This window comes from Chondrus crispus, genomic scaffold (genome assembly GCF_000350225.1).
Source record: "Chondrus crispus Stackhouse genomic scaffold, scaffold_185, whole genome shotgun sequence".
In the NCBI taxonomy this organism is placed as follows: Eukaryota; Rhodophyta; class Florideophyceae; order Gigartinales; family Gigartinaceae; genus Chondrus; species Chondrus crispus.
The window spans coordinates 110,618-135,679 of record NW_005179064.1 but is presented as its reverse complement, the minus strand read 5'-3'; the positions used below and the strand labels follow the sequence as shown (position 1 = coordinate 135,679).

The 25,062-nt window shown below is 56.4% G+C and overlaps 15 protein-coding genes; 11 read left to right on the top strand and 4 right to left on the bottom strand.

Annotated features, from left to right (window-relative positions):
* The first annotated feature begins 31 nt into the window (after positions 1-31).
* On the top strand, positions 32-2,086 carry CHC_T00003328001 (hypothetical protein). XM_005714762.1 is given in 2 exon segments: positions 32-1,702; positions 1,703-2,086. 1 exon segment carries the CDS (start codon positions 32-34, stop codon positions 1,700-1,702), a length of 1,671 nt encoding a protein of 556 aa, XP_005714819.1. The 3' UTR covers positions 1,703-2,086.
* Positions 2,087-2,110: 24 nt separating this feature from the next.
* CHC_T00009114001 (similar to solute carrier protein) lies at positions 2,111-3,100 on the bottom strand. Its single transcript, XM_005714761.1, has one exon. The coding sequence runs from the start codon at positions 3,098-3,100 to the stop codon at positions 2,111-2,113; it is 990 nt and encodes a 329-aa protein (XP_005714818.1).
* Positions 3,101-6,123: 3,023 nt separating this feature from the next.
* On the top strand, positions 6,124-7,491 carry CHC_T00009157001 (Serine/threonine protein kinase). The gene has a single exon (XM_005714760.1). The coding sequence runs from the start codon at positions 6,124-6,126 to the stop codon at positions 7,489-7,491; it is 1,368 nt and encodes a 455-aa protein (XP_005714817.1).
* A 689-nt stretch (positions 7,492-8,180) lies between these two features.
* On the top strand, positions 8,181-9,383 carry CHC_T00003327001 (hypothetical protein). The gene has a single exon (XM_005714759.1). It carries the CDS (start codon positions 8,181-8,183, stop codon positions 9,381-9,383), a length of 1,203 nt encoding a protein of 400 aa, XP_005714816.1.
* A 128-nt stretch (positions 9,384-9,511) lies between these two features.
* CHC_T00003326001 (hypothetical protein) lies at positions 9,512-9,889 on the bottom strand. Its single transcript, XM_005714758.1, has one exon. The coding sequence runs from the start codon at positions 9,887-9,889 to the stop codon at positions 9,512-9,514; it is 378 nt and encodes a 125-aa protein (XP_005714815.1).
* A 604-nt stretch (positions 9,890-10,493) lies between these two features.
* On the top strand, positions 10,494-11,753 carry CHC_T00003325001 (hypothetical protein). Its single transcript, XM_005714757.1, has one exon. The coding sequence runs from the start codon at positions 10,494-10,496 to the stop codon at positions 11,751-11,753; it is 1,260 nt and encodes a 419-aa protein (XP_005714814.1).
* Positions 11,754-11,763: 10 nt separating this feature from the next.
* On the top strand, positions 11,764-11,859 carry CHC_T00003324001 (hypothetical protein). Its single transcript, XM_005714756.1, has one exon. The coding sequence runs from the start codon at positions 11,764-11,766 to the stop codon at positions 11,857-11,859; it is 96 nt and encodes a 31-aa protein (XP_005714813.1).
* Positions 11,860-11,963: 104 nt separating this feature from the next.
* Positions 11,964-14,737, top strand: CHC_T00003323001 (hypothetical protein). XM_005714755.1 is given in 2 exon segments: positions 11,964-14,516; positions 14,517-14,737. 1 exon segment carries the CDS (start codon positions 11,964-11,966, stop codon positions 14,514-14,516), a length of 2,553 nt encoding a protein of 850 aa, XP_005714812.1. The 3' UTR covers positions 14,517-14,737.
* A 151-nt stretch (positions 14,738-14,888) lies between these two features.
* Positions 14,889-17,609, top strand: CHC_T00003322001 (hypothetical protein). XM_005714754.1 is given in 4 exon segments: positions 14,889-15,121; positions 15,481-15,722; positions 15,824-16,854; positions 16,855-17,609. 3 exon segments carry the CDS (start codon positions 14,889-14,891, stop codon positions 16,852-16,854), a joined length of 1,506 nt encoding a protein of 501 aa, XP_005714811.1. The 3' UTR covers positions 16,855-17,609.
* Positions 17,610-17,638: 29 nt separating this feature from the next.
* CHC_T00003321001 (hypothetical protein) lies at positions 17,639-18,052 on the top strand. Its single transcript, XM_005714753.1, has one exon. It carries the CDS (start codon positions 17,639-17,641, stop codon positions 18,050-18,052), a length of 414 nt encoding a protein of 137 aa, XP_005714810.1.
* Positions 18,053-18,126: 74 nt separating this feature from the next.
* CHC_T00003320001 (hypothetical protein) lies at positions 18,127-18,825 on the top strand. XM_005714752.1 is given in 2 exon segments: positions 18,127-18,786; positions 18,787-18,825. 1 exon segment carries the CDS (start codon positions 18,127-18,129, stop codon positions 18,784-18,786), a length of 660 nt encoding a protein of 219 aa, XP_005714809.1. The 3' UTR covers positions 18,787-18,825.
* Positions 18,826-18,859: 34 nt separating this feature from the next.
* Positions 18,860-19,081, bottom strand: CHC_T00003319001 (hypothetical protein). The gene has a single exon (XM_005714751.1). It carries the CDS (start codon positions 19,079-19,081, stop codon positions 18,860-18,862), a length of 222 nt encoding a protein of 73 aa, XP_005714808.1.
* CHC_T00003318001 (hypothetical protein) lies at positions 19,082-19,969 on the bottom strand. The gene has a single exon (XM_005714750.1). It carries the CDS (start codon positions 19,967-19,969, stop codon positions 19,082-19,084), a length of 888 nt encoding a protein of 295 aa, XP_005714807.1.
* A 1,222-nt stretch (positions 19,970-21,191) lies between these two features.
* On the top strand, positions 21,192-23,258 carry CHC_T00003317001 (hypothetical protein). XM_005714749.1 is given in 2 exon segments: positions 21,192-22,544; positions 22,545-23,258. 1 exon segment carries the CDS (start codon positions 21,192-21,194, stop codon positions 22,542-22,544), a length of 1,353 nt encoding a protein of 450 aa, XP_005714806.1. The 3' UTR covers positions 22,545-23,258.
* A 983-nt stretch (positions 23,259-24,241) lies between these two features.
* On the top strand, positions 24,242-24,883 carry CHC_T00003316001 (hypothetical protein). The gene has a single exon (XM_005714748.1). The coding sequence runs from the start codon at positions 24,242-24,244 to the stop codon at positions 24,881-24,883; it is 642 nt and encodes a 213-aa protein (XP_005714805.1).
* Positions 24,884-25,062: the final 179 nt, after the last annotated feature.

Sequence of the window (25,062 nt, the reverse complement as noted above, 5' to 3'; positions counted from 1 at the left end):
CCCACCTCACATCGCGCACCACCCCTTCACAATGGGTAACAAGACAATGAAGCCGTCCTCGACCTCCGCCTCGGCCTCGGACCTAGTGGAGAGCGCCATCGCGTCGCACCCGGTCGTCATATTCTCCAAGACCTACTGCCCGTACTGCACGAAGGCGAAGACCTCTATCTCGCGCGCAGGCGCGTCAGTCGCCTCCTTCACCCCGCCGAAGGTCTACGAGCTCAACCGCATGGGCGCGCTGGGCGCCCAAGTCCAGGCCTACTTGGCCGAGAAGACGTCGCGCCGCACTGTGCCCAACGTCTTCATCGGCGGCCGCTCAGTCGGTGGCGGCGACGAGACCGCCCAGTTCGAGCGCAGCGGCGTGCTCAAGCAGATGCTCACGCAGGCCCCGGACCGCCTCGCCGAGCTGCACCCGGCCCCACAATCGCCGGAGCCGAAGCCGGAGCCGGCGCTCGCCCCGCCCGCCCCTCAGCCCGCCCCTCAGCCCGCCCCGCCCGCCCCGCAGCAGCTCGTCGAGGACGCCGTGCGGAACAACCCCGTCGTCGTCTTTTCGAAGAGCTTCTGCCCGTACTGCGTCGCCGCCAAGGACAACATCGCCGCCGCCGCGCAGCATGTCCCAGCCTTCGACGCCCCCAAGACCTTCGAGCTCGACCACATGGGTGAGGAAGGGTCCCAGATACAGGCCTACCTCGCAGAGAAGACCGGCCGCACCACCGTCCCCAGTGTCTTCATCGCGGGGCAGTTCGTCGGAGGCTCCGACGATGTCGCTGCCCTCGCCGCCAGCAACGAGCTTGTCACCCGCATCGCCGAGGCCGTGAAGAGCCCTGCCGACCAACCGGGCCCGCCGCAACGCCCTGCGGAAAAGCTTGTCGAGGAGGCTATCGCGGCCAATCACGTCGTCATGTTCAGCAAGACCTACTGCGGATTTTGCCACCGCGCAAAAGCCACCCTGCAGGAAGCTGCCCGCGGCCTTGATACCGCCCCACCACCCAAGGTCTTCGAGGTAGACGAGATGGGCGCGCTGGGCGAAGACGTCCAGCAGTATCTCTTCGAGAAGACGGGGCAGCGCACCGTTCCGAACATTTACATCGCGCGCAACCACATTGGTGGAAGCGATGACCTCTCCAGTTTTTCGGAGAGCGGAGCGCTCAAGCAGGCTCTGCACCCCGCTCCGGTGCAGTTGACGCGTTCTGGGAGCGACGGGCCGATTCTCAAGACAATCGTGCTCGGCGCCGGCTGCTTCTGGGGGGTCGAGCTCGCGTTCCAAAGGGTCGTCGGTGTCGTAGACACAGAGGTAGGCTACTCGAATGGGAAGTTTGGCAGTGTCAGCTACGAGGCCGTGTGTTCTGGCATGACGGGCTCGGCTGAGGTCGTGCGTGTCACGTATGACGAGCGACAGATTTCCGTCACCCAATTGCTCGAGGTCTGGGAGAGCAGGCACGATCCGACGTCATTGAATAAGCAGGGAAATGATACCGGGACGCAGTATCGCAGCGGTGTGTATTTTTATGATGAGGATCAAATGGTGGAGATTAATGAGTGGAGCGCCGACGCGAGGAGAAGGCTATCGAAGCCCGTCGCCACTGAGATTGCAAAGGTGCAAAACTATTGCAAGGCGGAAGGGTATCATCAGCAGTACCTTGAGCGGAAGGGGCAGAGTGCGAAGAAAGGTGCGCTTACCAAAATCAGGTGCTATGGATAACGCGTCAACGTGCTGCAGTTTTTTTTTTTTTGTCGGCACGGCAAAGCGTGAAGCCAAGTCTGTGGAGCGAAGTCTCATACGCTGAACCTTTTTCCGGTGAAGCATTGAGGGTGGCGCGATTGGAGTCATGAATGGGCGGCTTCACTGCATTCCGAACCCGCCATCCTGGGCACGTATGTGTGTGTAGGTTCGGACTCATATTGCGCATGACGTTGTCACAATTGCCGAGTTGGATGGACCAGTTTTGTCGAGATGATACATATACCGTAATATGCCGTTCACACACACTATCACGCAAGATAGTCGATGCGTCTCCATGTGAGACCTTTTTGTTTTTTTGTATGTACAGGATCGGTAAAGAAGTTTTAATGCTAACGGCGTCTATTCCCTCCCTGTATACCGCGCCCCCTAGCATGGTAACGAAAAGAAGACTGGGCTTGCAGCGGCATAATCCCCAACAAAGGTCCCCATGGGTGCCTTGGCGGCAGCGACTCTCGCAGGTGTCTTTGCAAAACGTAGGCCAAAGGCCCTGAGACGGAGCCCCTTCCTGGGCGCCTTCCGGACGACGCGCGAATTGTCGGCAGGTTGCTCCCCCACCTGAACAGCCTCGGCGGCCTTGCGCTGTCGGATATTCTTGGCGACGGCCTCATAGACGGAAAAGGTGATGCCCGCCAGTGGGGCCAGGAAGACGATCCGCGGCAAGACGCCCTTCATGAGGGTGCCGGCGCCCTCCTCCGCGACGATCTTCTGCAGCGTGGCGATGATGCCCGAATACTGCACGGCGGCGCCGACCCTCTGGGTCATGATGCGGGTCTTAACGACGTCGACCGGGGTCATAATAATGGCGGCGACGGCGCCGGCGACGCCCGCGACCGCCAGGTTCTCGTCGTTCCTCGGGGCGCGGCCCTTGACGTTTGCGAAGATCTTCTTCCCCTGGGCGTGGAACAGGAACGAGAGGGCGTTCCATGGGACGTCCCTCGAGATGGTGGCGACCGAGCCCTTGTACAAGCTGAGCACGCCCTGCTTGCCGAGGGTCTCCCTGAGCGCGACGAGGACATTCGGGTAGATGTCTGCCTGGATGCGCTGCTTGAGGACCTCCTGCGGGATGCGGAAGCTGGCGGCGGCGAGGGCGCCCGCGGCGCCCGCGAGCAGGACGCGGACCTGGGCGAAGGAGTCGTCCGGCAGCAGCTGGGCCAGCTTCTCCTTGGCGGCCTCGAAGGCCAGGAACTGCATGGCGCCGGCCGGGATGGCCAGCGAGATCTGCGGCACGACGCCCTTGATGAAGACGGACGGGCGCCACGACGAGGACACGCCCCGCGCCTGCAGGCGCGTCCGGACGACGTCCACCGGGTGCAGCACCGTCTGCGCCACGCCACGCGCGATGGCGCCCGCAGCCATCTTCTCGCCGAACGACAGTGGGATGGCTGGCGCCGCCGCAGCAGCGGTGGAGGCGCGCGTGTCGGGGGGGAGCTGGTTGCCCATCGTTGGAGGAGGGGGGGTGCGGCGGGGGGTGGGGAGGGAGGGGGGAGCGGGAGTGAGGGGGGACGATGAAAGGAGGGGGCCGGGCGGAAGGAGGCAAGGGGGAAGGCGGCGGGGGGAAGGGAATGCAGTGGGACGATGAGAGGTTGAGACGAGAGAGCGGGAGGAGCACGAGGAGCACGAGAAGGATCACTGACGTGTAGAAGAGGGGGTGAAAAGGCAGAAAAAGTTGTTGCGCGTGGGAGGCAATGATGAGTAGTAGATGGGTGCGGATTTGAGCTGAGAGACGGGTGGCCGCGGGCTGTGCCAGAGCAGCCAATCATCCGCTCGAGAACACTCACCCGCTCGCCACGTGTACCACGTGGCCACAAATTCCACGTATTGGCCATATGACACCTCCCACACGTCACGCCTCTCGTAGGACACGTGTCGCCCGCGAAACGGTCCCTTCCATCGAGGTGCACGGGAGATCGCTTTTGCATGTGTACCAGAAAAGATCTTTTCCGCCCCTTCCAACCGCTCCCTCATACAGCACAAAATCATCGCCTCCTCCCTCACCCTCTCTTTCCGCTGCTCCTTTTCCTCCACCCCCCTCCCCGACCCCGCGCAGCATCCCCAACCCCGTCTCTCCAACCCCGTCTCTCCAACCCACACTTCTCCAACCCGCAATGGTCTCCGCCGCCTTCGTCCCCGCCGTCGCCCTGCCCGCGCTGAGCTCGACACGCGCCGTCTCCACGCGCCCCGCCGTGCGCATGTCGCTGCGGAAGAACGCCGCGCGCGTCGCCGCGGCCGTCCCTGCCCTGGCCGCGGCCGCCCCCGCCCTGGCTAGCGAGGGCACCGGCGCCGGCCTGGGCATCGACTCCGCCCTGCTCTACATCCCCCTCATCCTCGTCCCGGCCGTCTTCCTCACCCTCTTCCTGCAGTTCGACGGCTCGCAGAACAAGGAGGACTTCTTCGGCAACTACGACGACCGCCGCAACTAGTCCACGCCGTCCCATGCAACACAGTTCTTTTTTTCATTTCGCTTGCACCTCCCGTACTTTTTTGACACGCCCAAGTAAAAAACTAGAGCTCCTCGGGAATCCCGCCGGTGCTCGCCTCGCGCAGCACGTCGAAAAACGCGTCGAACTCGCGCATCACCTGCGCGTGCAGCTCCGCCACCTTCCGCACGTCCTTGTCCGCGGCGGGCTTGTCCATGGCCTTGACCGCCCCGCGGAACCGCTTGAGCCCGTCCGTGGCGCGCGCGCGCAGCGGCTTGTCCCACGGCTCGCTCAGAAAGTCCATGTCGGCCGACGTCTGGTAGATCGTCCGCAGGTACGCGCGCAGCGAGTCCCACTCGCCGTCCTCAAGCGCGCGCCCAGACGTCAGCACCGCCGCCAGCTCCGCCCACTGCCGCCGCGCACCCAGCACGCGCGAGAATTCCCGCGCGCCCGGGGGCAGGCCGGGCAGCTCCGACGCCCCGCGCGCCGCGCCCGGAAATAGCGCGCTCAGCGCGCCGCTGCTCGCCACCGCCCCGAGCAGCACCAGCGCCGACCGCCGCGAAGCACGGTGTGCGCATTGCGGACCAGATCGCCGCGAAGTCGCCCGTTTGACTGCATTCTGCGAGACCGTTCCTTGGTGTCGCACCAGCCCGTTTGTTCCGATAAACGCCATTCTTGACCCGCTTGCAAGCTCCAATTCCCTTGCCCGTTTGGTGCACGCCCCCTAACAATGCAAAGATGACGGCGGAGGGTGATACGATGCGCGACTTGAGCAATTTTGCCCCATGCAATGGTGAGAACGAGCTCAATAAAATTTCCGTCCAAAAAAAGTGTGCAACCGCCAAAATCGATTTCCCCATATCACCCACACGCACTATATCTACCGTAACATTACTGTGCTGGTACTGTACCCTTCTGGGAGGCTCAAATGAGATGCGATTGGTCTATTTCCACGGATTTATAATTTCGCATGCCCCGATGCTTCCGTCGCGAGGAAGAACGCAGTTCGGAGGAGTAGACATGGAAGCCTGCTCTGTTACCACGCCAAACACGGAGTATCCCCACCTTTTTATTCTTCCCGAAATATTGCGACTAGAGCTAGCTAGTAGGAGCTAGAGTTTACTTGTCCAAAGTGCGGGGGTGCTCAAAGGATCTACAGTGAGTGCAAAGCGAATAGTTTCCCTCGGCGAATTGAAGAAAGTAGCGGTTAGTAACAAAGAAAAAAAAAAGCACCCGAACAAGGGGCAATGTCGTCGTGTATGTCAGAATAAATGCAAACTAAATGACTTTCGTTCATTTGTCTAAAGAAAACAACACCATTTTGCACGTCCGTGAAAGATTCTCTCTTCTCTCAAAACCATTTCCGAGTTGCCTGTCGCTGGCATATTCAATTTGAAAGGGGTTTGTTTTTTGGCATCTGGTGAAAATCCCACTCTATTATTTTTGCGAATTCAGGGAAAAGCGGATTGCCCGGTATTCCCCGATGCCCAACAAAGTCACGTCCTCATTACCAGTCAATGAATAGGACGCGTTTAAAAATTGCTGCCACTGTACGTCGCCGCCTCTTGGGCTCCTGAACCGTCCGCAGTGGACTGCTTTGCCACGGTAAGTTGCATCTTATCTGAAGGGCAGAGATTTATATTTATTCAAATTAACAAAAACTTCAAGCGTTCTGGTTTCTGATGTGGTGGTGACATACAGCGAAAAGCAAAGCCGAACACGTTTCAAGTGTTACGACGAGGTTTGTTGGAAGTCAGTAGTAGAGCCTATTTTGTACAAGTATTCGTGTAGAAAAGTCAAGTCAATTTTTGAGCATTGATCAAAACAGCTTTTCGCATATCAATGCAGCAGATGGAAATCCCTCGTACCTCATCAGATATAAAAGAATGATGCAATATTGCTTTGCTTTCAGTGTAGCATGAAGACTCATTCCGAGTTGGTGTTCAGAAGATTGCACGTACTATGCTACAGACACGCTCGGAACGCAATTACTTCAGCATACCACCAAAAGATGTTCTACGACAGATATCGCACATGAACGGATGGCTATACTCACGAGTGGGAAGATTTAACTTTCGTACAGAACGCTTTTACTATCGCTTACAATGGGGTTTCTTAACCCAACATCTCACTGAAACTTCTCCTGTGTTAAAAAGGTTTTGCCTTTACGAATCTACCATTTCTAATGCGAAGCCAGGCCTCAAAGTGCATATTCGATTGAGTTCAAATGCACTGGCGTATGTTTCGACTAAAGAACGCCAAAATCATCCGAGAACCCTCGTCCTTCTAGGAGATGATGCCCAGACATTTCAGCGATGGCTTACCTGCCTTCATTTGGCAAGGATCCGAAAAATTCAAGACTCATATTCTGTACAGCAGCAGCTGGGCAAAGGAGCGGACTCAATCGTCTCCCTTGGAAAAAGCAAACTCAATCCACGAGACCAAGTGGCCATAAAAACAATAGCACTAGTACCGCATGAAGGCATGTCGTCTTGCAGTTACAAGCTAGAAAAGATTCTATATGAAATACTACTTCAACACAAAGCGGCGCAGCTGACTCGCCATGTCGCTCAAGTGTTCGACGTCTTCTACGATGAAAACTATTGCCATATCGTAATGCAGCATTGCAACGGAGGATCGCTCAGCAACATGCTCGAGAGCCAACAAGGGGCTCTAGCAGAGCCCTTTGTTCGATATATCGTGACCCAAATTGGACGATGCATACTTGCGCTACATCAGGCTAATATCGTCCACAGGGACGTTAAGTGTGACAACGTACTTGTTCAGATAACACACTCAGCACGTCCCAGAATCTTGTTGGCTGACTTTGGCTTCGCCACGACATTGCATTCACATTCCAACCGTGGCATATTTGACTTCTGCTCTGAAAGGCTTGGAACGCAGGCGTACGTAGCACCCGAAATTCTGCGCGGGGAACGGTACGGAGCCCCAGCAGATATATTTTCTCTAGGCGTGGTGTGCTACGTCTGCCTAGTTGGAGTTTTTCCATCTATGGGACGTCCAAAGCTCCCCGGAAGAGTGAATGAGACGCGGGCGAGTCTCCAAAGCGACTTGGACAGACTTGCTAAGCATCCTGGGGTTCCGCCAGATGCTGTGGGATTTTGTGCAGCGCTTCTCAACGAAGATCCTACGAAGAGACCCATTGCAGCCGCTCTACTGCAGCACAAGTGGATTCGAGAAGGGTACAATGTTACTGCTGTGGCGCGAAAGCGTCCAAGCCGAAATGTGCACAGCAAAGTAGTGTGGAGGCGTATGTTTCATGTGCTTGTGGCGTTAAGGGCACTTTCCACGCTCTCATTGGTGAAATGATGGATCTGGTTGACTTGACAGGATCCATCAACTACAATACGTACGAGAAGGTGCGTTCTCAATACAAAATAGATCTTCGTTGACAAAACAACCATCCTATGTGTTCGCTGGGCGGAATATTGTTCCTTACTCGGAGAGTGCCGTCTGGTCATGAGAAGCCGTTACATACAATATATGGATATGGATGCTTGATTCACAGTAGGCAGAGTTGTATGAAAATCGCAACCATTGCTGGTGCGTTCTACAACAGTAAACGATAGAACCTCTCCGACCTGGACCTAGGGTAGTCGCCACATAGCGATTTGTCGCTTCGCGTTTGCAAGCGCCAACTTACGTAAGCAGAAAGGGGCCTGCGAGGATCCCCTCGATTTGCTAAACACCTCAGCTAACACGAATAAGTGACACTTAAAGCGGTTGGCAGCCTGCTTTGATCGATAGCCACGAGCCCAAAAATATTTGAAATTTAAAAAATGGCGGTTGTTCGAGCACATTAAGCAGATGCTTGTGGGCGGCCTTTTTTTCTTTCCATTGCGCCATCTCCACTTCGACCCTATCTCTGTCCCACATTTTCAACGATAGCAACGCTCTCTTCTTCTTCCTTCTCAACGTCACCAATTGAGTTAAACCTTTCATTGGAAGAACGACAAGTGCGTGAAACGTGGAAACGCCGGTTGTCACGTGTCATCTCCATGACGGATGATGACCAAATAGAAAGCCGCTCTCCTACTCAAGAGCGTCGCGCCTCACTCGAGCGCTTGCGGGCTGTCGGTCAGACTTTCGCCGACGGAATCGCTGCAGCCTTCCGTGAAAAAAGGCCATCAAAGCCATCTGTGGATGAAGAGGCAGAGCTCAGGCCACAGCGCAACGCTGACGCCATCCGTGTGGCGGTTTCAAATCCTGTGCCGAGCGACGAAATTTTTGCGAGCGCGGTCACGAGCCGCGAAGGTTCGCAGCGAAAGGAAATGGATAGGCTCCAGTCCATGCTGGAGGCTTCCGAAGCACGCGGCGACGCACTTCAAGAAGAGACGGAACGCTTACGCTCAGAGAATTCTTCGCTCAGCGCTACTGTCGACCGCTCTGCGCGACTGCTGGATAACATGCGCCTTGATTACGACCGTTTGCGTGCAGAGAGTTTGGAACAGGCGGGAAAGGGCTCCATGACTGTGGCGGAAGCGGCGCGTTTGCGAAGCCAAGTCGTCGACACAGAGAGAGCGCTTCGCCGTATGACCGCACGTGCTGATGACGCAGATAAGAGGTTCGTCGAAGAGAGAAAAAAAGCGACGGCGCTTGAGAGGGTATGTCTTGGGTTGCGGAGGCGTGTTGCTATCGCAGAGGAAAAGGCACAGGATAGCAAGAGGGTGCAGGATGCTATCTTGGCTCGCGAACTAGCGGAAGCGCAGCTTGCAGAAACGAAGGTAGAGGCGGAGAGATGGCGGGCGCGGAGCTCTGCCGCAGATGTAGCGAGGGAGAGAGCGGAGGCGGCGGAACGGTCTGAACGGGTACAAAGGGACAAGATTTCGTCATTGGAGAGGGAACTTGAATCACGGGAAGCGCTTCTGAAGCAGAGCATGCATGAAAAGAAGAGGCTACTTCAGAACATGGGCATATACGAGAAAGAGTTGGAGAAGAAGGAAATGAGGCTCGCGAGACTGCGATCTTATATCGAAGAGCAAAGGTATCAACAGCGCCGGTCACGGCGACATGTTAGCGCCGATGATAGGTTTGCCAGAGTGATGGAGTCTGATAATGACACGGAACTAGGCACGGCAGCTTCGTTGAGTATTGAAAAAGATGATACTGAAGATAACGACCACGCGGTAAGTCACTCTGTATACGTTCTTCCACACCAGGCACCTCGTTCCGGACTCAATTTATCCCAGCCACGTTTCTGATATCCACGTGCGTAAGCTAACGATTCCCTCGATTTTTCCCTCTTGTCGGGTGCGCGCGACTGTAACAAAGTTTGCAAACTGGGAACACGATATTACGGCAGAAATAGATGAATCTCCCACTGGCATTGTCAGGAGGCATGGCGAAGCCATATCCCACGTAGAAGGGTCTCCGTTGCTTCGAGAGGTAGAAGAAGCACACGCACAATTGCAGGCTGCGTTTCAAGAACCGGAGAGAAAGAAGGTAGGAAGTCCTGCAAAAGCTCTTGAAGATCGCGTCCGCCGTTTAGAAGCATCTTTAAATGCTTTGGTGCAAAACCGAAGCCTTCCCTCAGAATAGCATGTCTGTTTATATCTATCGTGCGCCAGCGTTTTCGAGATCTTCCTTTGGCGATAAGAACATTAATTAAAGTGTACAGATGAAATATTGTCTCATGTACGAGATGAATAAACAAGTAGCGTCCTTGCTTCAGCTCTTTCCATGAGAGGACATCGGCCGGCCTGTCCATCCATTTAGTTTTCTGATGAACAGTTTGTGTCAAAGCATGTCTCGGGAGCTTTCACGCAAGCTCAATCAGTCATTTCTCCCTCAAGCAATGCGGTGCCTGTATGAGAGCGTATGGTCTGTACGAATGTCTGCCCCATTCTTTTCCAGCAACCGTCGTAAATGAGGAAGAGTACCTGCCTATCATTCAAGCCCTCTCGGCCCATAGCTTTGATGAGAGGTTCGTCGTGTGCCTCACCTTAAAGGCAAGGAAAGTGCTCTTGATCACCTGTCACGAGGTGAAACGTCTACAGTACTTCAAAATGAGGGGGGTGAGAATTCACACCCCTCCTGACTCCCGCGAAGGATCAAAAAATCGCTCATAAATCCACGGAAATTTAACAAAAGCTCCAAATCTTTGCTCCAACGAAGAAGACCCAGGGAAATATTTGCTCTACCTCGCAACCATTTGCGATAAACTGCAATACTGTACCCAGCCGCCCCTTGTGCAAAAAGTCTGACTATCCTTTGATCCGGTTGAGGCGGAGGAGTGAAGGAGTGGCAGTAACCATTTCTGCGTGTTGCCCGCTGTGCGCAATAGCTCTGCCAGAACTGCCGGGCCCGAGGCGATGCGTGAGACACGTTTGTTTGATTATGGTAATATCAATGATTCAGCGCGTTTCACGCGCGGTGACATCGTCTTCACATGTGCAGACTTAGACGATTTGGGTACAACCCGTGGTACATGGGCTGGGCTGGCCGGCGAGACGATTGCATGGAGGGTAGAGGAGGGAAAGGCGCTAATATTTGAGAATATCGTAAGCCGTAAGGGCTTTCGCTTGAACTTCTCCGCACCTCTTACATGCAGGCCACTAGTCTTGACGGAGGCCAATCAAGCCTCGGAAACCATCGAAGTGCTGGTGTCTTGCTACACGAGCAAACATGGGTGCGTGCTCGTACAGATTCGGTTGAACATGCCGGTCCCTGGTGTGAATGCGACGATCGCCCACGAAGAGATTTGCCGCCGGTCGTTTCCGTCGACTTGGATCACTTGCATGGCCGATGTTGATGGCGATTACGTTATCGGTCGAAAGGATGGCACTTGCGCCATCGTCAGGTTTAAAGATGGAACGCCTGCAAACATGGATCTAATTACATTTGCGCCTGGAGCACATGCCGGTATACAGGGCAGTAGTATTGCTGAAGATACGAGCATGGTTTCTGGCGAGTCTGTCGAGTCTCTTCCCTCTCAGCGATCAGTGGCGTCCTCTATATCTTTTGGCCTCATGACAAGGTTCTTTGGCAGTCCCAGAGTTGGGGCCACTTCCGCGGGAAGGAATACGGTAGAAGCAAACTCGCATGAGCCAAGACTAGTTTCGAGTTCGTCGAGGACATCTCGAGAAGAGAAGAGAGGGTCATATTGGAGAAGTATGGATGCGGTGCTTTGCGTCGCGAAAATGAAGCTGCATGTGAAAGCATTTGCATCGCTCCATGCTAGTGGAAGGGTTTGCGTATTCACCTTTGGAGGGACGTGTTACGACTATATTGCGGATATAATGCTGCCAGTAACACTTGCCAGCGGCCTAGTCACTCATTTTCTTGTAACAGGTCTTGACGGATCTGTGATTGCAGCTGTTTTGGCCGACGAAGATCCAAATGCCGACTCGCTTCGAGTATTTCACATTACGGCAAAAAGGCGTGGAGAGCGATCACTTGCGCTTGCGACGACGCCAATTGCGACGAGGATGGGTCCTGTCGACCCTATTGTCTCCGCTTCGTTCAGCGGTGAAGACGTGATTGTTGGGTCTCGGTCAGGTTTTGTATCAGGAGTCTTAAATGTACCAAGCGAAGTAGATGATGGTACTGGTATTCCAACCGGTACGTTGTAAACTGCTTTCGATGACATCGAGCGGCCGTTTGGGCTCGCGAAAATTCTCAACGACGCATGTCAAAACCCAAAAGACCAGCTGCTTCAAGCGCACAGATTTTCGGTAGAAGCTGTTTCAAAAGCACTACGATTGGAGAACCCAGATTCTGTTTCGAGGGAACAACTCGAAGCGACCGTACTGAACACTATATTCGATCAGGACGACGACAATATGTGGCAACGAGTGAAAGCGAGAGCCGAGCACATCACGAAATCCGAAGAGCTCCTGGTAAGAGACATGTGTGCAGTTGAGGGCGTGGGGCTGGTTGTGGCCAGGCAAAGGTCACTTTTTGTGTTTCGAGGATTATTGGAAGCAGAACAAAAAGCTGTACAAAATCAAGCACATCTCCTGCTCGATAGGGGGCGACTCAAGTCTGCCAAGGTAGGTTTCTTCCTTGCTTCACATGGCTTGTGTCAAGTACTCGCAGCTCAGTACAATTTAGAGGGTAAGGATTCCACCGCTAAGAGTGAGCTGAAGTTCATGTTGTCGATTGTGATGAGTTTTTCTGGAGTTGAAACAGACATCCCCCTCACGGATCGCTTGGCGCAGAGATATTGCACTGAGATGGATGAAGAAATGTCCTCCTCGGACTTTAAGTCCGCGATTCAATCGTTATCATCAGCCTTGCAGCCAGGAGCACCTCTACTCAATTTTCTCCAAACTTTCTCGGAAGTCGATTTGCTACTTGTGGCCGCAGAACAAGCAAGCAACGCTTTACCCGTGTCGTCTATGTTTGCAAGTGGTAGATCGTGGCTTATGAAAACCCATTCTTCTTCGTACTGGCTCACAGACTCGTGGATCGGCAAAAGCTCAAAGGAAAGTCAATCTGGACCGGAACAGGCTGCCTGGCGAAGTGAGAAGGCCTATGCCTTCTTTCTTACAGCTTCACAGTGGAGTTTGAAAGGAAAAGAAGTCTCTGATCTCGATGTAGGGTGCGCCGTTCAACTCGCTGGACTTACACCTGACGAAGTCAATGTTTCAGACGCGCTTGAAGACGGAGAAGACGTCATCATGGCCGGAACTGCTCGTCCAGAGCCCTTAGGACCAAGCATCTCAAAGTTCAGAGCTCACCTTGGTTTTTGGCTTTTGGAAAGGGCTGTACGAATGTTGGAAAGTAGCGGAGCATCGCAGAGTGCTGCTGCTGCGTCATTGGAGGCGATGCAGTTAGCGCCGGACACGAATCGATATGAGATGATGAGAGCCTCCGCTTTCACAAGGTTTTTGGATGCTGGTAGTGTCGAACATGCCCTGAATGCCATACTGAAGGACCCATTCCCAGGAGATCCAAATGCAGGCGCAAGCTCACTTGAGAGTAATGCGCTCCGCGACACAGTCGGACTGCTTGTTGATGCAGTGGCTGACAAAGGTACTCTAAACTGGTTGGCAGAGTGCAATCTCCCAGAACCGCTTGGCGTGCTTTGTGGACTAGCCTTGCAACGAAGGGCGAGAGCTAGTGAAGCGTTTAATGTCCGATATGTTCTTGATGGTATTCATTTCAAGAGCGGTGACCAGATGGTAGAATCTCAGACGACAGAAGGTTTGAAGAGACCAGTTAACGGGTACGAACAACTGTACTCCTGGCACATTTTACGCGATGATGTATCAAGTGCTGCAACGTCGGTACTTGAGTGGGGTGAACGGCTGAGCGCTGAAGGACTATCGACGATAAGGAAATGTTTTGTGACTGAATCTCCCAATTTGTCCACCGAATCCAAGTTGAAAATCCTACTGGAATGGGCAAAAACGAAATGCGAGGCATTGGGGTACGCGCTCGCCGCTGCACAACTCGAACCTCCTCATCGAAGGTTCATTGCGCGTTCGCGATTTTCTTTTATGGCAGGTGCAGGAAATGAGCGAAAAGGCCTTGTGAGTGAGTCTTGGGTTTCACGCAGACTTCTGCTGGCCCATGCTCAAAGTAAGGTGCTAACCAGAATGGTCTCTGACGAGAATTCTTCTGATACTAGAGTGCAATTTGTGCAATTTGTTACTTCGGCTGACTCAGTCTTGCTACTTCCGCAAGTTGAGGGGGTACGGTGGGTTATCTCAATGTTGAGTGAGCGGGCCAGTTACGAGAATATGCTGCTCTTAGCAGAGCTGGCAAGTGCGTGGAGAGAGGAAGTTGGGGATCGTTTGCTGACTGATGTGGTCAAGATGGCGGCAGCCAAGGCATCCGATCAAAGTTTGACGAGCTTTAGCTATCCCGAGCTCGATGACTTACTTGGAGCAATCGTATCGAACGGGGGAGAGGTAGAGGGATGTCGGAATTGGAATCTAATTGCATTGGAGAGTGCGCTGTCGTCGTCTGCCGGGGCAGTCGCATGCCCGCAGTGGTTGGTGGATGCTGCGGCGTGGGGTAGTGAAGCATTTGCGCAGGGGACCAGCACTAAGGCACAATTGTTCTCGGGTCAGCGAAGGGGAGATGCGGCTGGTGTGGTAAGGACTTTATTGCGCAACCGAAGGCCAGTAGATGCGGCAAAAGCGTTGATGGTGGGGCTGAACAGCGTGCAAAGGAATAGTGAGGGCGCGGATAGTATGGAGAGGTTTTACGTGCCATATTCAGCTATCGATGCGACGATGGAGATGTTGGCGCAATGCGCTGACGACTACCCAGACGCCGGGTTGTACAGGAAACGTCTCGGGGAATTGACGACGAAGCATATCACGAAAATGGGGGAGCGCGCGCGGGTTGGAGCGGGAGACTCAATGGAGGTTGAAGCGATGTAAAACAGTCATTGATTAAAGAGCAATTGAGCACGGTCTACGCACTCCCTTGGGCTTGCAGGGCGGCGTTTCTGGCGGCGACGCGAGCGTCTTTCGCTTTTGATAGCCGAGCGCGCTCCTCCAGTACCGCTTCCAGTTCTTGCCTTTTGGCTTCCTTGAATCTGTCAATAGCAAATGGTAGGATGTTGTTAGTGTGTTGAAAAGACGTAGAGTTGTCGTCCAAAGATTAGAAGGCCGGATAACGCTGTTGGTGGGCTTTGTGGATTGTGCAAAGGGCTTACCCTTCTATCTTGCTACCGAAGTATGCCCCAATGCCGAAGTAGATGACATGTTCCCACGGCTCTGCAAACATCGCCCACAAGCCAACACACGCACATGCACCCAGTTAGCACTCTCGATCCGACGGCATCGCGCAACTCGCGAGCGAGCAAGAGCTTCGCATCACTCACGTCTCATGAGCGGCAGCTTACGCGCCGCGTTCGAAAAAGCGGCCAGGCCCGCACCCAAGCAGCCGTAAATCAGCGCCGACGGCATCGCGGATTCGTTGTTGCGGTGGATGGTGGTTCGCACACCGAGGTTTGGAGCCGGTTGAGTAGGCGACCGCTGGAGTGAGGTAAAGAGTTAGGTGCTGGTGTGCGGGTATTGATTTCCTCAGCAGATCGGCGCTGTTTGCGAGACCTGGATGACACAGGTGGATGACAGAGCACTTGAGCACCCGATGAATGCGTTGCGGATCCGGGGGTGTATTGATCTGGATCCTACTCAAGAAAGCGATCCGGATTCTACTACAAAAAGAGATCTGGATTCTACTTAAGAAAGCGATCTGGATTCCCTTGCAGGGGGCCACTGTGCTACAGTATGGCCCTCATGATCATGGAACAGCAAAAAACAGAACGGCGCCACCGCTTGCCTTTCCAGTGTCATGTTGCACATTGCTGTGCAATGGCCCCTGCGTCTAGTTCCACAGTCGCATCTGTATCACATTCACTTTTCTCAGAGCAGCACCGTTTCATCGCCTTGCCCCGCCAGACGAGACAGCCCTTCAGCCCCATTATCCCCTGCTGAGTCCCCACGTGCCTTTTGAAACAACCCGCCGTCTAGCACTCCCACACATGGAGGACGACCGGAAGGGAAAGCCGGTAGCAGTCATCGGCGGCATGTACGCAAAAGCCAAGCAGCGCGTCTTGAACAGGATGGGGAAGCGCACCAGTACGTCCTCCAATTTCCGCATCCCACGCATTTCTATCTGCCCACACCGCCCGATATTACTTCCCCATACTAATCTTGTTTTTCCCACTTCCCAATCACAGCCCTGACGCGCAACCCCCGCGTCGACTTCATCTCCAAGCGCGTGGAGGAAATCAAAGGCAAGAAGGCGCGCGTCAGCGCCTTGGCAACCTCGGCGAAGAGCCAGCTCAAGCACACGCAAAAGACCATGGTCGAGCTGGACCAGGCCATGCTCGACGCCTTCAAGGACGAACTTGGCGAGCGCAAGTGGGACGACGCCAAAGGCACGTACACCCGCGATTTGCACATGGAGGAAAGAAGGCTCGTCGCAGACATGGAGCGCGTCCTAAACAGGTGCAGGGAGACCATGGACAAGGTCATCGGCGCTTACGTCGAGCATCTCGACGACATTGCTCATAAACCCCTCACGTACAACACCCCCGATGAGGACGCCAGGCTCGCCACCGTTATGTCTACAAAGGAAGAGTATAAGACCGTTCGCACCTTGTACTCGGACGCCATGATTGATCTGGATGCCGACTTGGCCACTGGCTCTAGCCCCAAGCCGAGCAAGCAGGAGCTTGTTGACAGAACGAAGCGTGACTACGAGGAGATGTCCGAACGTTTATGCGATGACGCCTTGAAGTACGAGCACATCTACCGCGAGGAGCTTGCCCAGCGCGTCTCCGCCCACTTTATGGCCGAGCAACATCTGCTGCGCGGCGTCAACACCGCCATGAAGGACTTCATGCCATACACGCGCGGTCTTACCTTGGATTGGGAGGAGATGCGCAACACGCGGCGGGCGAACCTGGCAGCGGCGAAGAAGGGGACCTTCGACGACGACGACGACGCCTTGGCGCAACACATGAACGCTTCACTGCCGGGGCCGAGTGACTCGGCCCGGAATCGGGATGGTGTACGCGCGGATCCGTCGGCGTCGAATCCGTTTGGGAACATCGCTAGTGACGTATCGCATTCCGCAAGCTCGGCGGCTTCGGCTATTGCCAATGCGGGGAAGCAGACGAGTAAGAGCATCTCGAATATTGTGCAACAGTATGCAGCGAAGCCAGCCGCGAAGAAGGCTACCGGGCTGGATAAGGTGAAATTGTGACGTAAAGGCTTTCTCTATTTTCGCTTTCTATAGATGACGCAAGTCTGTCACCAACGTAAGCAAGCAGAGGCATGAATACTTTGCGGCTGAATCTGTTTCGAAACGTTCTACTCGGCAAGCTGCGTGAAGCGTCTTTGCAATTGTCAAGCTGCTTATGCGTTTGCTTTACCTGAGTAGCAAGACTTGTGGATATCTGTGACATGCGAATGAGTTGTCTCATCCTTGTGATTCGAGCTTGCTGCGGCTCCAACAAATAGAAGAATATCTCGCTGAAGCACACGCCGCTCGATGGCTAGCTAGAGCTCTTCGACTGCAACCTGAGAAGAGTGTTAGGCGGATGACAAGACATGATGCCATACCCATTTATTACCGACCAACGAGATAAATCTGTCGAAGGATATTGCTAGACATGATGCCATACCCATTTATTACCGACAAACGAGATAAATCTGTCGAAGGATATTGCTCATGTTTCTCGCCCGGCGAAAGGGAAGCAGTTGGAAAGCAATTTCCCTTGTGTTGAACAGGATATGAAGATGCTTCCTATAGAATCGCAAACCTCACCTGGACCTTTCGCCGTCGCGGTCTCCGGTATCAGCATTAATAATACTTACTTTTAGTATTCTATTAGGGCTGTTAGCTTCTAATCTCCTAGATAAGAACAGAATTGATGGATTGAAGCAACAGGAACCATGTGCTACGTGAGTAACATCGAAGTCTCATCAAAAAGATAAATCGTTTTGATGACTACTGGACCAACTACATCTTTGAAGCGAGTGATTTGATGGCGTATTGCTTCTATGCTACGGTGGGTGGCTTTCCAGAAAGAGGAAGCTGGAGCCATCGAGGGCAGACGATAGGACCCAGAAGGCAGTGCCCTGATCCAAGTAGAAAGACCCTGCAATGTAACATCTCTTTCGTTGCGCGTCCAACAATGAAACTAATGCGGAGCATGTTCAAGTCACTGCAAAGAAGCTTAAATCATAAGAACCCACGCCGCTTTCGAGCGCCTTCGTGCAAAACCGAGGGTAGACTCATGGCTTGCCGCGGTTTTCTTCCTGGATGGTTGATCTGTGCTGGGGCATATGCAACGGCTGTTTGGAGGCCTGCGCCTGATTTACTTGGTTTCCGATTCCCGACCTGCCCATTTCTAAAAAAAATAATCCTCGATTCTGAGAATGTCTGGTGCTTTCATTAAATTATTCCGACAGCCAGGCAGAGCACAGCTACGCCTGCGCCGACGCAACTTCTTCTGGCAAGCTTGTCAACACGATGGGTGCGCACACGCGCTTTGATGATGCCGACGAAGATGGCGCACCTGCGACAGGGTCCCAGGCAAATGCCAACAGAAAGGCTCATGGAAAGGACCACGGCATCTCAAAACCAAGCAAGGCCAGCGAGAGCCAACAGCGAGGGAGGCAACGCAAGACCAAGTCTGTGCGCTCCCAGATACGGTCCATCGAGAGGCTATTAAGGAACAAAGGCTCAGAGTTTACGCCCGCATCGAAAAGAGCAAAGGAAGAACAACTAAAAGAGCTTGCTAGAATAAGGGACGAGCACGACCGCCGGGAAGCGGAAAGGAAAACAACCAGCCAGTACCGGATGATAAAGTTTTTCGAGCGGCGAAAACTGCAACGTACGCTTGACAAGATTGTCGAACACGGCGACAAGCCGGAAGATGCGGACAAAAGGAAAGAGATATTAAGAGATATGCGGTACATCAACGAATATCCGAAGGACAAAAAGTATATTTCTCTCTTTCCTTCTGGTGGGCATACTGACGAATCTCGGAAGCGCGTTGAAGCAATGCGGCTTGAAATTGAAGGCAAGGCAATTCTGCAGAAGTCGGGGGATCCGTCCACACCAAAAGCAGACGAGGGAGATAAGCCCTTGCAAGGTGATTCGTTCTTCCTGAACGATGAGTCCGGTTGATAAAGACGGATGTTGCAGGTTTCGCGCTCCACGAATAGTCTTATTCGAGCCGCTGGGGCTTTGGTTCAGCCTTCTAATGTGTGTGCTGCTGAAACGCGATTAAGCCGTACGATTCTGGTTTGGGGAGCAGACATAGTGAGAGTAGGCTCTTCTTCAAGCAGCATAGCGGTATGCTTTCGCCGACAATGAAGTAGTTCCTTCTGGACACATTTAGCGATACGAGAGAAGATGTAACACAAGCAGTAGGTAGTCCGCTAGATGTGGCAACGCAAGGCATGTGATCGTAACGTGTCATTCACGAAGGTGAAAGTTTATTAATTTCCTTGTTCGAAGCTCGTGCGGCATCGCGCGCCCGCTGAATGAAGACAGTGGCCGCACAGCCAAGAGCCGAGTTGGCCCCCCATACGATTGCGGCTCCAGCGCCAACGAACAGCCCCACGTCATTAAAACAGCGCCAGGCCCAGCCCAGACAAAGCAGGATGAGCACAGGACCCGCCGTCAAAAGCCGAGTCAAGTGGACATGCCTCTTCGCCTCCAAGCTCGCGTACGCCATGCCCGCCTGCGACACGGCGGCCAAGCCAATTAAGATGGCAGCCAAAACGCGGGCAAGCGTAACCGAGACGGCGTTCGGCGGGACGTCCGAGAGGGTGCGCAGGACGGCGTGCGGGAAGGCGAGGCAGGCCAGGCCGACGGCGACGGTCATAAAGTAGTCGAGGAACAATAAGGCGACGACGCCCCTCGGCTCCGGGGTTGCGGTGGAGACGGTGGAAAGGGCGAAGTAGAAGTGCGGGGCGAACCAGCAGGCCGCACCCGTGGCGGTGAGGTGGGCGAAGCGGAAGTTCCAGGCGGGGTAGTGGTGGCGCGCGTGGACGGCGCAGAGGAAGAGGATGAGGGCGGTGAGGGCGCGCGAGGAGGAGGCGGCGGCGCGCTCTTGCAGGGTGCGGGTGGTGAAGGCGCGGTGCGTGTGCAGCGAGGAGGAGAGAAGGAGGAGGCCGATGAGGCGGGCGAGGTGCAGCGAGAGACGGTCGAGGCGGACGTCGGTCTGGTAGGAGAGGAGGTGGGACGGGGTGAGCAGGAGCGAGATGGAGACGAGCGTGGTGCAGACGGTGTCGGAGAGCAGGAAGTGCGGGAAGGGCGAGAGGAAGGCCTTCAGGGAGAGGAGGAGGAGGAGCGGGGCTGGCATTAGCGTGGATAGGGGCATGCTAGGAGAGGGGGTCGGGTTGTTCGGGTTGCGGTCGCTCGGTTGGGGAGAGGGAGGGTAAAGGAGCATGCGCAGTGGGCAGGGGGGTGAGGTGAGGAGTCAAGAGGCATGGTGGCGGTGGAGTGGAGAGGCGAGGAGGGTTTCGGTGACTCGTGATGGGTCGGGGTGTTTATCAGTACGGAAGAGATGGGAAGGTGGGGGATGGCGGTGTAGGTCGCATGGGGTTGACGGCCGTAGAACGGCCTGGAAACGGGAGTTGCGGGTGTCGGTTACCTCAGAAACGATGGTTGATCGTGAACCTTGGTAAGCAATGGAGACGGACGGATCAGGAGGAATTGATGCTATGCATCAATTCCCATAGCATCAATTCACCACTCTTCAGTAATAAACGTTACTTCGTAGCACAGCGAAAGAAATTTTACAGAATTCTGCAATGGGCTTGTGATAAAACTGCCTGAAAAGAATGAGATGGGACAGTTGTCCTCAATTCCACCGTGTTCAACACGACACGTGCGGATCAGCGCTCTCAAGTATACACGTATTACACCGTGTTCAACACGACACGTGCGGATCCAGCGCACGCACCGTTCCGCTGTGCGGCAACTTCTTTCTCTCATTAACATTAATGTGAAGGGTGACGTGGACTGCAGAGAAACTCGAAACCCAACCGAAGACTACGACGGCTGTAAGAGACCATCTGTAAGCCGAAGATTCACGAATTAAAAAGTCCCACCCCGACGCGCCGTGAACATGCAACTGGCGGGCACTGCCCTTGCACCAATCGGAGCGCCGTCTACCGTTGCGAGATCTCAGTAGGGTGCACGTGGAAGCGCCCCGTTGGCCTTTTTCGAATCTCGTCTCACATTTTTGCACAGCACCAATTATTCTTCCCGTGACCCCCCCGCCATAACAGACCACGCACCCCACGTGGCCCTCCGCAATGGAGTCTCTCTCTTTTTTCGTTAACCGCCTGTGCACTTGCACCGCCAGCCCCAGCCCTCGTTTTCACATTTTCACAATTTGAGCCCTGCTCTGTCTGCTCCTCAGAGCTCACTCCACACCGCCCTTGACTACAAACAACCCCCCGCCATCCCCCCTTCCCCTTCCCCTCCCCCTCCCCCGCACTACCCCCCTCGCCCCGCTTTTGGCACACCCGCTTTGGGCACCCCCCCCCCGCCGCCCCCCTCCATGCCCCAGCCCCCCAATGAACCAACTCTGCGTCCCCGTCCCGTCCGCCTCGGACACGCACGCCATCCTCGATGAGGTCTTCACGCTGTGCCGCATCCCGTGGATCTTCGACTTTATCTTCCGTGCAGACCCTGCCGCCGACATCTCCATGCTTCTGGCCCCCGTGCAGAAGCGCCACGCCCTCTCCGCCCGCGTCCACGTCAACGCCACGGAGACCTCGTCGCGCTACGCCCACACCTTCGACTTCAGCAAGGAGTTCATGTTCTACTCCATCCCGGCCTTCTCCATCGGCCCCATCACCGCCGGCTTCTGCGTCGAGCAGCCCGTCCACGCCCCCAAGCCCCCCGAGAGCGCCCTCCAGTGCATCCGCTTTATCCGCGACGACAGCACCGGCGCCTTCCTCCACGTCTCCGACAACGAGCGCACCGCCGTCACCGAGGTCGACTGTCTCACCCAGAAGTCCTCCACGCGCCGCACCCGCGTCCGCATGAAGTTCGACATGCACTCGCTGAGAACCGTCCTCCGCACCCCGCGCGGCATACTGCATCCCGCCGACGTCGCCCCCGCGCTTATCTATCTCAACGTGTCGGACGAGAAGCGATCGTGCCCCGTCTGCAGGGACCCCACCGCCACCCATTGCTCGTGCCAGCTTCTGCGCCGACGCCCGCGCCACCCGCTCGACTTTCAGTTCGAGGAGAGCAACATGGGCTTGTACACAGGCTTTTACCAAGGCGCCACTGTCGTGCGCCTGTGCAGTGCAGGACACCGCATTATTAATGCCACGTTGCAGTCGGGGAGCGTCATCCAGGGGGAACTCAACTCAGAGACCACCACCCGGCTGCATAAGCTGGCAGTCATGGACAGGCTAGGCAAGGTCAAAGAACGGCCGTCGTCGCTGGTCATGCCGGCCTCACCGCTCAACCTGTCGGCCATGCTAGCGGCGGACGCGCCCGAGGAGGTGGAGGCGCTTGTGGAGTGCGTGGAGCTGCGGCCGCATAAGCCGGAGATTCTGGATACGGACGCACTGTTTGTCAACCAGGCGCAGACCAGCAGGGACGGGTTAGATGAGGCCGGCAATCTGATGGACACACGCGAGTTGCTTGTGGGGATGGAAAGTGTGGAGGACGTGTGCTCAGGGGCGCCGCGGATACAGGCTGAGAGAACGGAGGCGGGGATGCTGGATTTAGAGAATAGGACAGGCAACAATGACGGGGCGGAGATGGACGCCGTGGTCGGAGATGAGGTGGAGAACGGCAGCGAGCGTTCATTTTGCGACGTTTTTTCACACTTGGCGAAGTTGCGGAGCAGTGCCCTTCGTGGGGCTCCGGATCCGGGTCGAGCCGGCTCACGGAGGGGGAGTGCGAGATGAAGAGCAGCACGCCGACGCGGGAGGAGGCGTCGGGCGTGTGCGGCGCGGGCACGATGACGTCGACCTCGTCGTGCGCAGAGCTCGACAAGGCTGAGATGCGCAAGAAGCGCAACCGCGAGGCCGCTGCGCGCAGCAACCTCAAGCGCAAGCTCAAGAACGAGAGCGTGCGCAAGGACCTCGCCAGCCTCACACAGCGCGCCATACGCCTCCGCGTCAAGGAAATGATGCTGCGCGACGAGAACACCCGCCTGAGAACGGCCCTCAGAAGGGTCGCGGCCGCTTCGCGCCCCAGGCGGTGAGCGCCGGCGCGGCCCCGCTGTATTGTATTTTTATGTTGTAAAGGCTTGTGCGGAGTGCGTGTCGGATTCGTGCGGGGCTTTGCGATGAGGCGGCAACGTGCAACGGGCGTCTGGCAGGGCGCGTACCACAACGCCACGGTCCTCTTCCGATGCATATAGGTGCGTGCATATAGGTATGACGTGGGTGCCGATCTTGGGCGCTTCTTTGCATTCATCGCGAGTGGTCATCGGTAAGGTTGGTGAGGAGGCGGAATGACAGATCCACTGGCCTCACCTTCACCCACAAACATCACACAGTACGTAGCATCGGCCCCGCATTGGCCACCGCCTCTCTCTCTCTGTACATCACGTTACACGTGTCCTCCCATCGCAAAACACCCCCGTTTCCTTAAAACGCCTCCTCTTCCTCCCCCCACCACCGACTGCCCTCCCCCTTCACCCAAAATGCCTCCTACCTCTCCGGCCGTCGCCGTCGTCCTCGACGACGTCTTCACGCTCTGTCGGCTCCCCTTCGTCCATGACTTCCTCTTCACCCCCGACCCGGTCGCCGACATCGCCATCCTCACGGCGCCTGTGCAGAACGAGCACGCCATCGCGGCGCGCATCACCGTCACGGGCACGGAAAACTCCGCCTCATACGCGCACATCTTCGACTTCTCGGCGGACACGTTCTTCTGCTCCGTGCCCGCACTCTCCGTGGGGTCCGTCGTGCTGGGCTTCGCGACGCAGGAGCGCGCGTCGGAGGTGAAGCACGCGGCACTCAACACGCGCACGTCGGCGGGGCACGTCTCGTGCTCGCGCTACGTGCGCGACGACCAGCGCGGCGTGTTCCTGATGCTGTCCGAGAACGCGGCGACGGGCATGACCGAGCTGGACTGCATGTCGCACCGGTCGGCGCGGCGGCGCACGCGCGTGCTGGCGCTGTTCCGGTCCGACGCGCTGCGGCGCAGCCTGCGCTCGCCGCGCGGCGTGCTCCACCCCGACGACCTCGTGCAGGCGCTCAGCTTCCTGAGCGTGGCGCACGAGCGGCGCGCGTGCCCGGTGTGTAGACGCGCAGACGCGGGCGAGTGCGGGTGCACGCTGCCGTTTCAGAGGCCGGCGCACGCGCTCGACTTTCGCAACGAGCGCAGGAACATGAGCTTGCATACGGGACTGTATCAGGGCGAGAGCACGGTGCGGTTGTTTAATGAGGCGCTGCCGATTGTTATTACAGACCTGACGACGCGTAGCGTGATAAACGGGTCGCTCGATGCCAAGGTGATCGCAAGGCTGACTCGGTACGCCGTGCAGGACCGGATGGGCAAGCTGAAGGCCAACCCGTTCTCCCCCGCGCTGTCGTCCGTTCTACACAGGGGCGGGGATTGCGGGAAGGCGGTGGGGCTGTCGGTGGGGCTGTCGATGGGTGTAGAGGAAGCGGAAGCCGAAGCGGAGGCGACTGCGTGGGATGATGGGAGCGGAAACATGGTGGCGGAAGTGGTGCCCGCGCTCGCGGTAACGCCGGACGCATCATTCATGCAGGACTACGGGATGCTGCAGACTGCGAACGCGGCGCCGTTACCATTCGACGAAGCGCTCGGCGTGGAGGGCGCAGAGCTGCTAGGGCCGGGGCCAGGGCCAGGGCCAGGGCTAGGGACGGGGACGCAGGCGGTGAGCGGGGTGGGTGTGGAGGTGGTACAGCGCGGGTCGGATTGGAGCACGTCGAAGAGCTGCTCGGGGAAGGAGTGGAGCACGTGGAGCGAGGCGGAGACGTCGCGGGCCGCGAGCAGCGGCGGCAGCGCGGGGGCGGCGAGCGGCACGGCGGTCAAGGCCGAGCTGCGCAAGCAGCGCAACCGGGCCGCGGCCGCGCGGAGCAACGTCAAGCGCAAGGTGCGCAACGAGACGCTGCGACGCGACCTCGCGGCGGCCAGCCGGCGCGCGGCGCAGCTCCGCGCCGTCGAGAAGGTGCTCCGCGAGGAAAACGTGCGCCTCAGAAGCCTCGCCAACCGCCACAAGCTGCGCGTCGGCGCCCACCTCTCCCACATACAGATCTCTCGGTCGTAGCGGCGGCGCGGGTGGTAAGCTACGGTATTTATGCGCCCGGTCGCACATCATCCCCCGCGCGTCGCACGCGCGCCGCCCGGATCGCAGCGCGGCTGCGCGGGCGCGCTCTCCGCGGCGCGCCACGGCGCGGGGGCGTGTATGGCGGGGGGAGGCGGCGCGCGCGGGGGGGGGGGGGGGCA